The sequence below is a fragment of the Heteronotia binoei genome, chromosome 1 (genome assembly GCF_032191835.1).
Source record: "Heteronotia binoei isolate CCM8104 ecotype False Entrance Well chromosome 1, APGP_CSIRO_Hbin_v1, whole genome shotgun sequence".
NCBI lineage: Eukaryota > Metazoa > Chordata > Lepidosauria > Squamata > Gekkonidae > Heteronotia > Heteronotia binoei.
The window spans coordinates 89,161,373-89,177,169 of NC_083223.1; the positions used below are offsets into that span (position 1 = coordinate 89,161,373).

The following is a 15,797-nucleotide window of genomic DNA, read 5'->3' on the forward strand; positions in this document are numbered from 1 at the left end:
AGCTCTGTGATTGGCTTCCAAAGCTGACAATCAAGCTATGGACAAGTACTATGGGTATTTCTAGGGCTCCAGGAAGTCCACCCCCAGCATTGCCTAGCAATTGATTAAATACGCATTGGGCTGTCTGGGAAAATGAACTGCAAAGACAAAACAGAAATGGTTAAAAACTATCCACAAATTGACCCAATTCATGCAAGAACTGCAATTTGTGGTTCAGTTTGTGCCCATGCCTACTCAGTACTCTGCTATAGTTCCTGCAAAGTATTAGGGCTTTTTGAAAATGCCGAGGATGGTGTTGCGCTTTTTGTTGTTGTTAAAAGCTAGTGGTTTTTGTTGTTGGAAGATGTTGTGTTAATGTCAGTTTTTAAGATCAAGACTTATCTTCATATGCCTTGCTTAATCATAGTTTATTTGCTCAGACGGGACAACTGCTTTTGTGGATGGGCATTTGTGCCTCCCATCTCACCTTGGAGGGTAAATAATAAAAAAACCTGACAATTGCATTATTGGACCTTGACTTCCAGACTCTACATGGAACATTTAGTTTACTATAAGAATAAAGCAAAGGGTAGGTCAATGCAGACGCTCCCTAGGTTTAATCTACAGTTAAAGGAACCCAGATTAAAGATGTCTTCAAACACTTGCAGAGGATTATACAATCTCAAGGAGGACAGATCCAGCAATGACTATGAGCCATCTCCGTTAAGTAGGACCTCTGTGTTTCAAGGAATACACCTATGAATTGCAAACTGTTTAGCAACAACATCAGAGAAGGCTTTGGTTTCTGTGCCACTAATTGTGAGCCTCCTTGTGTGCCTCCTTGACCAATGTGGGAAACAAAGATTCTACAGATGGACCACTGGTATCATCTATCAAGGATGCTGTTATGTTTTCTGGGCAAGAGATAGGAATATTGGACTTACCATGAAGGTTCCTTCTACTCTGAGGAAGAGAGAGCATCCTGGCATGAGGAAAATCCCAGATGCCATTGGTTTAAATCAGTTAATTTCTATACCATAAGAACTTTGGACATGTTTTAGACCGATTAATATCCAAAAAATTCAAATGTAAATCTTTATAAAATGCTGCTGATGCTGGGAGAGCAACTCTCCTTACCTCTGTAAGTGATCCCTTACTTCTGTGGTCTAGCATTTGAATAAGCAGAACCCACAACTCTTTTACACAGCCACAGGGATAGGGATGAGTACTTAGAGCTTCAGAGAGCCTCACCTGTGGAGAATAAAACATTATCACTGAAAACTGGTAGCAGCAGGGCTTTTTTTGTAGCAGGAACTCCTTGGCATATTAGGCCACACACCCCCTGATGTAGCCAATCCTCCAAGAACTTACAGGGCTCTTAGTACAGGGCCTACTGTAAACTCTAGGAGAACTGGCTACATCAGGGGTGTGTGGCCTAATATGCAAGAGTTCCTACTACAAAAAAGTCCTATGTAGCAGAATTTTTATATGGTCAGATTGAGAAAGATTTATTCTATCAGAAAAAAGCTGAGTTGCTCTAATTAAATGTTTAGCTATGAATAATACAGAACACACTGGATTAATTCAATAGTTACAGTTTTGTGGACCAAAGATCATTTTAGGTGAGAATTCACCCAAGCACTGAGACTCCTAATTTGTGTCTGTCTAGCTGGCCCTGCACATGGAACAGGCAGCAGTTGTGGGAAGGCTATGTTGAATCTCCTGCCTAGCAGCCGAAATTTTTCCTCCAGGACCACACAACTACATCTCCCTACATCATTGGTGTCAACATGTACCACTGGAATCATCTACCAGCCTATCTAGACACATGTAGTGGTGACTACCTTTGCACGAGGCAGGCAAATTATCATGTGGTCAGTACATGGGTTTGCTGCCCAACTATCTATATGCCTAAGGAATCACTAACTATCAAGAGCACCCCCCCCCTCGAGATTGTTCCCTGCTGTGAAAGGATATGTGTACTCCAGATACATAATTGGGGGGAAAGCTGGAATTTCTATTTTGGATGGAAAAACAACCTTTTCTCTCCCTCCCATAATACTAGAACTGGTCCACACCTAATGAAATAGTCAGGCAATAGATTGAGGACAGAAAAAATGGAAATACTTCTTTACTCAAAAGACTACTTAAATTATGAATTCATTGCCAGTGGATATAATAATAGTTACTAGCATAGCTAGCTTTAAAAGGGGGTTAGACAGACTCATGGAAGATAGATTCATCTATAGCTACTAGCCATGGTAACTAAAAAGAACTTTCAAATTCAGACCTCCAAATACCAGTCTTTGGAGACACCTTAAGAGGAAAGCCTTCCTCTTTATGCCTCAGCTCTCAAGGTCAGCTAGTTGGCTACTATTACATGGACCACTAGTCTGATCTAGCAGGGTTCAATAATATGGATATAGGGATAAAAAATGAATTATCCATATTTACTAGAAAGTCAGTGACATGAAGTCAATAGGAGTAAATATTTCTGATTCCTTTTGAGAGTATATCTTTTTCAAACATTCAAAAGCCATTTTTGTCATGGAACATTATCACTGGTTGTTGAATAGTCTAAGAGAATTATTTATGGCTGTTCCAATCTATGCTGATAACATCAAACTGAGGACTTGTTAACACTAGGTTTATTTGGACTTTGAACAAACAAGGAAATGGGCAATTAGCTGTAGCAAGTCTTAACATTCATCTCACTTATAAACCCAGAAGGAAATATGGTACTGATCACAGAACCAGAACACGCGATGTAACTCCTCTACAAAACAGATTATATTTCAAAGAAAACAGATACTCCTTTTGTACTAGCTATCTGAAGATCTCTAAACCTAAATGGAACTCAAATATTTCACTGTTAATACCTTTGCAGTATCATAAGGAAACACAAGGCAATTATTAAGAAATTAGGAATTTAGCTTAGCAATATACTTTTAACAGGTTGGAAATCTTATACATAATGATGTACCTGCTGCCATATTAAAACGTCTATTAAACCACTTCAGTGTTTTCATTACCTACCAATATAGTATCTGCTGAACCCTTTAATTCAACATTCTGGTACAATAAATACAATATTTACTCTGCAAAACTACTGGAGTAAGCTTCTAGGCGACAATAAGAAGGTGATCTGGAGACATTTTTTCTCTACCTAACATTATTCATAAAAAGAGCCCTGTGGCACAGAGTGGTAAAGCTGCAGTACTGCAGTCCTATGCTCTGCTCACGACCTGAGTTTGATTCCGGCGGAAGCTGAGTTCAGGCAGCCGGCTCGAAACTGACTCAGCCTTCCATCCTTCCGAGGTCGGTAAAACGAGTACCCATCTTGCTGGGAGGGAAGTGTAGATGACTGGGGAAGGAAATGGCAAACCACCCCTTAAAAAGTCTGCCGTGAAAACGTTGTGAAAGCCACGTCACCCCAGAGTCGGAAACGACTGGTGCTTGCACAGGGGACTACCTTTACCTTTAACATTATTCATATTCGGTGGCACTTCCCAAAAGTTCAGATATATTGTTTAGTGATATTATAGAACATTATTTGGCTTTGAAAATGTAACTTATGTTATAGAAGGAAAGACTGAGATTTATGACCTTGATTTATTATTACTCTCCTATATTCAGCCAGGATCAGTTGATCTGTCATATTGCTATTGTTGTTATTTTGTATGTATTGCAGATACAATCTAGTGAACCATATGCTTAAGCACATGCATACTGGAAGCAATTTCTACACTTTCTAGTCTCAGATCAAATCCCCACTACCCTTTTAGAAGTTAAAGGTGTACAATTCTGGGTAACCATTCAGGCCAACAGCTGAAATGAGAAAATGCTCTCCAAAAAATCTGATTGCCTTTTATGTGCAGTCCTTCTTGATCACAACATTGCATTAAGTTTTAATCTAACAGGCACACAGAAAGATTAACTCATAGCAATCAAAGGAAAGAGATGACAAAGACCAATTTTGTCACTTACTAAACTAAAAGTTTCTTTTTGTCCAGATGGAGGAATAAAATGAAATAAGATCTCAAACAGTAGCCTACCTGCGTTATAATGCAATTTTAGTTTAAGCTGTGTGTTTAACTTTAGCAAAGTGCATTGGATTGTTACACAACTGTTTCTAGCTATCTTTAAGCATTTCATAGTATGTTTTTTGTATTCTCTCAAAATAACACTTTATTTTAATATTAACTTTATTTTTAAATGCTCCTAAAATTATAGGAATCTTCACAGTAACACAAAAGTGGGTGTAAGTTTCAGGACACGACACATTTCTACAACAGTATAGTTTTTAATCCCCTTTCTAATGTCAGTATTGCCAGAAGAAAAAAAAAAGAGTTCCCTGCCCTGATCTGTTAGAGGCAGGTTGGATACGCGGAAGTACAAAACATCTGATCTGTTTTTGGCTTGGAATCTGAATAATGGCAATAGGTATGAGATGAGAAACACTAACTGAGCCCTGAGCCACTTGTGGGAAGGGCGGGGTATAAATCTTAAATAAATAAATAAATAAATAAATAAATAAATAACTACATTGCCTAATGCTATTGTGAAAACACTAAAGCCTAAACAAAAAGGCCATGCTTCCTGTGGAAACATACATGTGAGTGAAATGGCAAAAAGAAAGCTAAGCACTTCTCCTGTACTCTTTTTTTTAACACTGGTAATTAAAACTTAGCATTTCCAGTCACATCCAAAGTCTACTCAACTGGTACCTCAAGACAAAATTTCTAGGAACACTGACTTTATCTATTCCCAGTCAAATAATCCAAAACAAAAATGCTGCTAATTTTAGGCAAATAAGACAGCAAAATTATCCTAGATTCATCAGCTGTGATTTATTTCCTGCACAACTCTATGCTGAATAAATAGCACTATCCTCATGTAGTTTATGACAGAACAAAACAAACTGCTTCTATTTGAAACACTAAATTAGTATCTCATGAGATGTTAGTCTGCCATCTTTAATCAAGTGGTTTTTTCTATCATTCACCAGTAGGTGGTATTATAGTCATATCCAGTAACTGGATACCACTCCCATTTATTTTAGGATTTTAAAAAAGTTTCAAAGCACTTCACATTATGTTTCCGTGCATGGTACTTGCTGTTTCATATCACACGGAGTTGCCATATTCAACTGGCTAACAGTCTCAATAAAAGAATTAAGTTTTGGCAGTTTGAATCTTGCATGGGTAGCAGCCTGGTATATGCGTTCAGTACATTAAAAAATATTCCACACAAAGCTTCCCTTGGGAAATTTAAAAGGAGTTCTAATAAAGTGCTGAGATTGCTCAATTATAGATAATGCAAAACAGCAGCTGCAGTGTGACGTTTTACCGAAATGCCAAGTTGCCTCCATTTGTTGCACTGGGCAGGCATTTCCAATATCAATAATTAAGATTTAGAATGTACCATCTTATGTTTAAAACTGGCCAAAAGTATATAGGAGTATGAGCACAACTGTGTACTCACATTAAAAAAAGTTATGCCCCAACAAAATCCAAACTGTGAACCAAGAACAGGCAAAAACTATTCCATTCTTATCAGTTTGAATATGGAGTTGGTATTAAGGGCGTAGCCCTTCAGTGATTTCACTCGTTTTTCCTGCTGGAAAAAGAGAGTCTCCACCAAAGGTGCAGAATCAACTGGATGGAATTTATCTTGTGGGAGATACCACTTGGTTCTGTTCTCTCACCCATGCTCATTAAGATACATAATGAGGCTGCTCATTAAGATACATAATGAGATTTTCCTGAACTTTACACCAAGCTCTACACTTCATTATCCATTTTGGTTCTGAACCAGTGCTTTGAGACTGTGGTCAGATGGTTAAGGAAGAAACAATCAAAGCTGAATCCAGACAAGACGGAAGTAATGAGGATCAGGAAGGCTTATATTTCTAGAGGGACTGAATCCACTTGCCCTAGACGGAACAATGCTGGCTTCTTCAAAGCAGGCTAAGATCTTTGGGATGCTCATGGACCCAACCTTGCTTTTTGAAAAGCAGGTTGACATGGTGGCTGGGAGTGCCTTCTATCAGCTGCATCTGATTTGTCAACTTTCTCATTACTTAGATTCAGCTGATTGGGCCACATTAATTCATACTTCTGTAACCTCCAAACTGGATTTGTGCAAAGTGCCCTACATGGCGTTGCCCTTGAAGACAACCCAGAAACAACAGTAGGTCCAGAATGCAGCAGCCCAAACACAGTCAGGAGCTAACCACCAGAAACTACACTGGCTGTCAGTCTGTTCCTGAATTCAACTGAAGGTGCTGGCTATGAACTTTAACAACCTTCACAGCCTGGGACACACATATTTGAAGGATCATCTTCTTCCTGTCATCAGGTAGCCATAAGTTGGCTATTCCACCACTTAGAGTGGCCTGCCTGGTGCTGACTAGAGCATGGGCCTTCTTCTATTGTGGCTCTGTGGAATGGAAACCCTGAGGAGGTGAGGGGGGACCCTCCGCATGGGGCAGTGGCACAATTTGAAGTTCCCTAGAACAATTAGGCTAATTGTTTTATGTGTTGTATTCTACTGCTTTTAACTGTGGATTTAATTTATGACTGTGTCTTGTCTTGATGGACATGGCCCTGAGCCCTGTTTACAGAAATTTAAAAAAACAACAAATTTTATAGAAGGAATGGGGAGAGATTTGGGGCTTGCCATTTTATCTTTGGTTTTAAATGGGGCTGTTTTGACTATTGTTGTAAGCTGCCTTGAACTGAAATGAAAGGCAAAATATAATTTTTTTAGATATATAAAAATTCTGCAACCTGCATTAGGTATACAAATTTGTATTACTTATTTTGCAAAACTTAATTCTGATCTAGGTTGTATGATTTATTTTCTAAACATGGCATCAGATTCAAAGTATGGGTACTTCTCAATTATTAGCTCATTTACCTGCCCAGGAGGCAAATAGATAAAATTAGGGAGTTTCCAAAATGTACAGTCAAAACAAAAGTATTCAATGGCAAGAAAACTGAGGTTTGAACTACCTTTCTTAACAATATTTAAGGAGTGTGCTACTATTGTCTGGTACAGCACAGCATAACCGTTTTAATCCTTAATCCATTACTAGCCTTCTGGTAGGCCATATGGAACTCAATTAAGAATCACTGTCATAGCACAGTTATGGAATTTTGACAATGGAATAAAAATATCACAATACCTTTGTATACCTGTTAATTGACAAACTTATCAGATCATATAAGAGGTTCCCACAGTGTTGTTCAAACAAACTGATGTTGGTTAAATTTTCACCAGTTAAATTGGTAAACTTATGAGCATATATAGTTTGCCCTAGAAAAGAGAAATGAGAGAAATTTGCTCCTTAGAACAGGCTTTATGAAAGCAAAAACAGTAACAAATAAATTCATTGTACTTGTTCCAAGAACAGACACAAAAGCGGATAGCTTTGACTTAATGTAAGGAATGTATAATGGGTTTTTAAACCCCTTTCCCTATTTTTTATGCTGCAAGGAGAAGGGGAGTTTTACACTGTATGACTAGTTTTGATATCTGATTTGGGAAACTGTGACTCGTTAGCCTGCATTTTCTCCCTTGATGCTCTGGCAAAGCACAAAGCTTCCGCTCCATACGGCTAGGGTGGAGTGCATGATTACGCATTATACCCACCTCATTAGGGAGCTTTTTACATTGTTAGAATGGATTGAAAGCAACCAAGGTACAGCAGAAACCATGCTGCTCTGATAACACTAACTGAGCTTTAGTGTCATTGCACTGCAGTATTCTATTCAAAGCATATTCACATATAACGGAAAATCTTTAAGGTAAGGAATGGTCAACATTCGGGGTGGGGGGCACAGTTTCCTCTGGGTTAAGTTTGGATACAGTCTCCTCTCCTATCCTTTCCCATACTTCAGGAATCTCTCATTTCCTTCATTCTAGCTAACATTATGAGAAGATTCCTGGACTTCTGCAATATTGCCGGGCCTTCCTGGATATCCTCTCTTTTCTGCCTACTATGAGCCCCATGCCACATGACACTACACCAAGGAAATATGTACAATATCACAGAGGCCTCTGAAGCCCACATTGTACAGAACCCAGGGATTCTGCACACTCATTGTACAGAACCAGGAGAAGAATGGACAGGCAAACAGAAAGACAATTTAGGACATACCAGATTGGGCAAAAGCTAGCACCACTCTAAGGTGTTTCTCTTTGGAGGGCTGGGCTCCACAAAAGTGCTCAGTGAAGATTGAGCAATGTCAGGGGATATTGCCAGCCACCTCTGCTATCTGCTCACTTCAAATACTATCAGAAAGTTATAAAGTAGCAGAGAACATGACTATTTATTTATTGTCCTCATGTCACAACTGTCGTATGGCAACTCATGGGGTTTTTCAGCAAGAGACACCCAGGGATAGTTAGCCATTGCCTGCCTCTGCATTTCAACCCTGGACTTCCTAGGTGGCCCCCCATCCAAATACTAACCAGGGTCTACCCTGCTTAGCTTCTGATCAGGCTACCCTGTGCTATCCAAGTCCAGGCAAACACCACATATTATTATATAAATATGCAGTAATCAGAAGAGTGAAAAATAACTCATCTAGTCAGTCAGCCACGAAGAATGACAGATCTTAAGATCTAGAAGCCTGGCCATTAATGAGAGCTTTTAAATAATTTCTGTTTAAAAATTCTAAGCATCCTTACCTTTCACTGGCCACCATGGTATACAAGGTTATAACGTTACATGAAGATCCTGATACAAATCCCCACTCTAACATGAAGCTGAGTGATCTTGGGCCAATGACTATCTCTTAATCTAACTTGACAGGGCTATTGTAAGAATAAAACGGGAAGAAAACAATGTACACAACCCTAAACTAGAAATATGAAGGTCTAGGAAAATATTGGGACAGGGGTTCTTCCCATTTTTTCTAGCATTTCTGATTTTATGGGAGGATTGCTCCTTCAGGGCGCTTCCACCACCAAAGATCGTGGGCATAGAGTGTGCTGGCCTGATGTGGGATGTTGGGGAAAGATTAGCAATCTGGCTGGTGTACCGTCTGCCTAACGCACCGGCCAGTGCCTTACTGTCCCTGTTGGAGGCTGTAGCAGGCTGGGCATTGGAGCATCCTCGGCTTATAGTCCTGGGTGACTTCAATGTCCATGCCAAGGACGCAGCTTCCACTCGGGCAACGGACCTAGTGCCTTCCATGGCAGCACTGGGACTCTCCCAATATATAACAGCGCCCACGCATCGGGCCGGATCTTTGCGGTGGGAGTTGTAGTGGATCAGATTTCTGCTGAGGCAGTGCCATAGTCTGACCGCTATGCCTGAGGGCCCATGTCGATGTTCCACACCTACCCCGTTTAGGCAGTGAGCAAGTTTTAGCTCCCCTGCAAAGCCAGATGGACCCTTTGCGGGTTCAAATGGCTTTATGGGATCCCTGGCCCTCTGGTGACTCATTGGATGAGATGGTGGAGATCTGGAATAACCAGCTCTCTACAGCCATCGATGAGATTGCCCCCCGACATCCTCTTCATCCTCGTTCATGATCCGCTCCGTGGTATACCCCGGAGCTGCGATCAATGAAACGGCGATTAAGACGACTAGAGAGACAATGGCGACGCACTTGCGACGAAGCTATGAGAACATCTTATGTCATTTATGCGGACCTATGAGATGGCAGTCCGGGCCACAAAGAAGACTTTGTGTCCCGGATTGCATCTGCGACCTTGCGCCCAGCACAATTGTTAAGTATAATTCGGTCACTAACAACTTTACTGCAAGGTAAACCAAACATTAGATAATTGGAAATTGGCTGTGAGGTTTTTTTGCAGATAAGGTCTCGTCACTCCAACGCGACCTTTCCACCATAATTGATACAGTGAAAGAACTTGAGGCACCGAGAGCGTCTTCTGGTCCAATTCTAGATTCCTTCAATCCACTCAGCCTGGAGGGAGTTGACAGGATCCTTTTTGCTTTATGCCCTATGACTTGGGTTGGACCCGTGCCCGTCCTGGCTTATAAAAGCTAGCCAGGCGTTGCTACGTGAGCTACTGCAAGGTATTGTCAACAGATCCCTGGTAGAAGGGATCTTTCCCACACCTCTTAAAGAGGCTGTAGTCCGTCCCCTCTTGAAAAAACCTTCCCTTTTGGGGTAAGGTTATAGAGCGGGCAATTCAGGTACAGGGATTCCTGGATGACACTTCCACACTGGATCCATTCCAGTCCTGCTTTCGACCAGGACATAGGACGGAGACGGTTCTGGTCGCCCTCATAGATGACCTCATGCGACATCTGGATCGGGGCGGCTCAGCAGTGCTGTTATTATTAGATCTGTCAGCCGCATTTGATACGGTTGACCATCAGCTACTGACTAGCTGCCTTGCCGATGTGGGGATTCAGGGGTCCGCCTTACAGTGGTTGGCCTCCTTTCTCCAAGATCAGGGACAAAGGGTGGTGATAGCAGAGGAATCGTCTCAAAGGCACCCACTTATATGTGGTGTGCCACAGGGTGCGGTTCTGTCCCCGATGTTATTTAACATCTATATGTGCCCCCTTCCCCAGATTGTCAGGAGGTATGGACTGGGATGTCACCAATATACAGATGACACCCAGCTCTATCTACTGATGGGTGGCCAGTCCGAATGTATCCCGGAAAATCTAGACCTGGCTCTTCAAGCCACAGCATCTTGGCTCAGGCTGAGTCAGCTGAAGCTGAATCCAACGAAGGTTCTCTACCTGAGTCGGGGTGGCCCAGGGGGGGAGATCCGTCTGCCAGCTCTTGATGGGGTGTCACTAATACCGGCCCCTAAGGTCAAGAGCTTGGGTGTCCTCCTTGAGTCCTCTCTTACAATGGAGGCCCAGGTAGCAGCCACTACTAGAGCCTCCTTTTTTCATCTCTAGCGGGTGGGGCAGTTGGCCCCTTACCTGGAGCATGACGACTTAGCAACTGTGATCCATGCCATGGTCACCTCAAGAATGGATCACTGTAATGCTCTCTACATGGGGCTACCCTTGATGCTGACTCGGAAACTACAGCTAGTGCAGAATGCTGCGGCACGGCTGTTAATGGGGCTCCCCCGATGGGAGCACATTTGGCCAGTGCTGAAAGAGCTGCACTGGCTACCTATTGTGTTCCGAGTCCATTTCAAGGTGTTGGTATTGACCTTTAAAGCCCTTTATGGTAAGGGGCCTATCTATCTGCGGGACCGCCTTTCTCCACATGTTCCCCAGAGAGCACTGCGTTTAGGGACAAAAAATCTATTGTCCATCCAGTTTGGTGAGAGCCAGTTTGGTGTAGTGGTTAAGTGTGTGGACTCTTATCTGGGAGAACCGGGTTTGATTCCCCACTCCTCCACTTGCACCTGCTGGAATGGCCTTGGGTTAGCCATAGCCCTGGCAGAGGTTGTCCTTGAAAGGGCAGCTGCTGTAAGAGCTCTCTTAGCCCCACCCACCTCACAGGGTGTCTGTTGTGGGGGAGGAAGGTAAAGGAGATTGTGAGCCGCTGAGACTCTTCGGAGTGGAGGGCGGGATATAAATCCAATATCTTCTTCTTCTTCATCCCTGGATCAAAGAAGGCTAGGTTGCATTCGACGCAAGCTAGGGCCTTCTTGGTGGCAGCACCAGAATTGTGGAATGCTGTCCCGGAGGCCATAAGGGCCCTGCGTGATCTTTCCACTTTCTGCAGGGCCTGTAAGACTGAACTGTTCTGACAGGCATTTGATATCTAGCTGGGAGAGAACCTCCACCCGACATATAGAGTACTAGGTGATCACTGTCAGAAATATATTGTAGTGATCACCGTCACTATATTGTAGTGATACAGCACCACAAAATGTTTTTAAAATCTTAAATTGTAATTACATTTTGTTGGTTTTTACTGATTTTAACTTGTGAATATGAATGTTGTTAGCCGCCCTGAGTCTGCTTGTGGAGAGGGCGGGATAGAAATTTAAAGTAATAAATAAATAAATAAATAAATAAATAAATAAATAAATAAATAAATAAATAAATAAATAAATAAATAAATAAATAAATAAATAAATATTTGGGTGGGGAAGGGAACTGCTGAAAAGAATCCTATCCTGTGAAACATTTTCTCTTTTAGAAATGAAATGCTTCTTAAAGCATAACGTATTTATGAGTTCTACAGCTGAGTAAGAGAATCTGCAAACTGGTCAGTGGTTATTTTAAACAGGGTCATGTGTTGTACACAAGTGGGAAATTTTACTGAAATCAATAGGACAATTCCCATGAATGTGTTAATTGGTTTAAAATGTTACAGACAGATTGACTACTTGATTGATTTAGAAATTAGGTTTTACTGTAAAAAGGGATTGATGAATTGATTTATAAATTCACTTTAAAACGGTGCTGATCACATATAGATGAATGGTTCCTGTCTGATTACAACTGTAGAAGAACGGATGAAAGAACTGGAAATAAGCCAGTTTCTTGCAACCAACTACATGACATTCAGGATTCTCCTGAAGGATGGGCTTAATAGAAGAAAAGAGATGTACTAGAGTGCCATCTCAACCTCTACTTTTAAAAATTGTAGCTGGCTCCCGCAATTTACTAACATATTTGTAACACTGGGGGGAAATTATCTTGTTGAATTTCAGCTAATCTTTTATTTACTTGCTTAGCTGCCTTCGTTTTTAATCCAGCAGCTGTTCAACAGCATCCACATATTATTTTCCTTTTAAGAATTCTATTTTTCTTTTAAAGGTTATATACTGAGTTGCTCTTTTTTCAAAACACTTCACAAATTGTAACTTTTCCTTATGTTTATCCTCTTCCTCATTTTTTCATACAAAACCAGTCATGAGAAAATAGCAAAGTAACAATACTGGTACCTTTTTTTCCTTAGCTCATGCCTTCAAGGAAATGAAAAACATAACAAATAACTGATAGTAAAATACCAAAATACTGAAACCTGACCAAGTAAATTTAGGGGGGTGGGGAAGAGATAAACATCCATTTAATAAAAACCCTAGATTTGCTTGTGACTGAAGTTTTCTGTCACTCTTACATAAGAACAATCAACCCACAAGAATATCTGCTGATTTGTCAAACTATTCTCAGGTGAAGATGGGAAGCTGCAGTCTATAGTAGTAGTAAAGAGAAGCTGCAGTCTACAGTAGTAGGAAAGAACAAGAGCCCAGTAGCACCTTAGAAACTTAACAGAATTTGTGGCAGGATATGAGCTTTCATGAGTCACTACTCACTGTTGTATCTGAAAAAGTGAGCAGTGACTTGCAAAAGCTCATACCCTGCCAAAAATTTTATTGTCTTTAAGGCGCTACTGGACTTTTGCTCTTTTCTATTCTTAGGTGACTGGCAATAACAAATTTCCGGGTAAAAAAGATCGAAATAACAATATGTTAAGAAATTTGCCTTTGTGTCAAAAGAGAAAAGATTTTTCCTCCAACATACTTAGGTGGTCATTCTTTGCTCAAGCACTCTGAACCAAAGTTCATGACCCACTCAAACAAGAGTTACCTACATAGATTCAAAATACTAATATAAAAATAAATCAGGTAGACTCACTTGACAGCTTTTGATCCAGAATATGAAGAATTTCCAACACTGACCAGCGGATGTCTAGATGGAGATGCAGTAAATGCCATGATGGAGGAAACAACTGCAATTAAAACAAAATATTGCATATCATTTTTAAATGATGTAGCAATATTGTTTGTACTAAATTGTCACCCACACAGTTAAACATTATTAACTTGGCTGTACATACCAAAAAATGGATTTTATGGTTGTCAGAAATGGGTTGGGGAGAGGTTGAAACAGGTAAGTGGTTCAACTGAAAAAACACCCTTATTTTGATGTAGCTCAAAACAATAAAATAATTAACATTTAAAAAGAAACTCTTGCTCAGTAGTGAACTCTACAAGAATAAGTGTGCAATGATGTGATCATCTCAAAATAAGCACCTGGAGTTCAAGAGATTACACAGTATCACACTGATCCATATTACTCCTCTATTACTTCCTTCTGTTTTCAAGGTAAGAGTAATCATTGCTGTCACATGCATTTAGACATTAAAACACAGTAGCTTTGGACCTAACAATGAGCAAGCAGGAAATACAAATAACTTAGTTCAGTTCTGCTTGTATCTTGTATAACCCTTATTATTTTCCGCCCTATATATTATAGTGCATAGAATTTGGTAGCACGATATCTTGCACAATCAGAAATGTAAGTGAGGATACAATAAGTTTGACTTAGAAGAAATGGCCACATTACTTTTTTTTTTTAATTCCACTTGCCAAAGAGCTCTGGCACATGCAGAAGTTTTGCACTGGATCGAAACCACTGTACTCCATAGACTGGATCATGTGATCTGTCAGTAGAGGGTACTGATCACTGATCTTTCTGAATTTCACACCAAAAATATTACCACCAGAAGAAACATATGCCATCACCAGTAGCTGTCCAAACTTATAGATGCCCCAAGCAATGGTACTGTGTTGTAATAATGGACCAAATGAGTATTATAGGTTCTAACAACAAAACACCAAAGTGATATGTGTGCATGTGGAAATCCATGTACACATTAGTTCTTAACCAAGGACATACCACAAAGCTGCATGTGTGGACAACTTAAGCATCACTTTTAGGAGGATCTGACATGACAGAACCAACTAGAATCACTGGCCTATAAGGTTCTTCCTTATACTATACAACACTTTTCTGACTTCACTAATATGTTTATGCATCCATCCCCCCAAAAAGAAAATTAAAACAGTCAAAACCTTTGCTTGAGACTGAATGGAAAATCCTCCCAGGACAGAACTAGGTTGTTCATATAGGCGTCCAATGTACAAAGTTAAAGAATGAACCTCTTCAACAAGCAAGGAGGGGAGCTGAACTTCTTGCATCTCAAATGGATGCAACAGCTCATCATCTTCTGTCTTGAGTGGTTCCAGGTACCTGAATGAGTACATCAGCGTGGAATTATCATACAGCAATAAATGTACAAAGTTAAACAAGAACTGTGTTTGACATCTCACCTGAAGATGAAAACTTTCACATACTGCAGAAATTTAATACACTGCTGTCTGATATTATGGGTCTCCCAGTGAAGGTTTGCCGCCTGACCTGAAAGTAATGGGCAAATGTCAGGTGTGAACCCTGCTGTGCTGCACTGATACGGATGGACACATACACACTTGAAAAGATAAACCACATTCACATAGGAGGAAATTTTAAAAAGTCAGACTACCTTCTAAAAGGTTACCCGAGCATTAAAATCTGTTTCAGTTCCAGAAGAAATAAAAGACAGGCACAGTCACAGTCTAAGTACCAACACACGCAAGTGCACACATTTAGCTGCCATGTAGAGGTAATTTCAAATCCCTCTGTGCACAAAGTTGTTCATACAGCAGCTCACCAAACAAATCCCTTTAAAAAATATATCAAAGACCTGTCATGCCAGTGAAAAGATCATTCAATCCACGTGGCTGGCTACATGGAACCAAACGGGGCTGCAAAAAAGCTGCACTACGCTATATTGACAGTTTCTTAAAAAGAGATTCAGCTTGGATATGGGACCCAACAATCTAAGGCTCAGCTGAAACTCGGAAGTCTAGATGCAGCCTGTAACTCAACCGTATTCCCCAGCCTACAATGCTGTGCCTATGATGGACTCCTATGGATTGTATCCTGACTGGCACTTGTGCCATCCAAGTGTGGGCAACCAACCCTGATGGACTGTTACAACACTAAACTATGCCAGGCTCAGGCCAGCCCTGCTTGGATTGTGCTACAGTAAATGATTCCTGACTACAACACCATGCCGCCT

At 40.7% G+C, this 15,797-nt stretch overlaps 1 protein-coding gene across 2 annotated transcripts in view; it reads right to left on the reverse strand.

Annotated features, from left to right (window-relative positions):
- MMS22L (MMS22 like, DNA repair protein) overlaps nt 1-15,797 on the reverse strand; it is a 122,266-nt gene that overhangs the window by 90,213 nt on the left and 16,256 nt on the right. For both annotated transcript variants that reach the window (XM_060237429.1, XM_060237438.1), the window contains exons 5-9: nt 15,007-15,094; nt 14,749-14,926; nt 13,529-13,622; nt 7,169-7,299; nt 1,117-1,230 (exon numbers count right to left, since the gene is read on the reverse strand). In XM_060237429.1, coding sequence (XP_060093412.1) covers nt 1,117-1,230; nt 7,169-7,299; nt 13,529-13,622; nt 14,749-14,926; nt 15,007-15,094 — 605 coding nt within the window. The remainder of the gene's footprint in view (nt 1-1,116; nt 1,231-7,168; nt 7,300-13,528; nt 13,623-14,748; nt 14,927-15,006; nt 15,095-15,797) is intronic.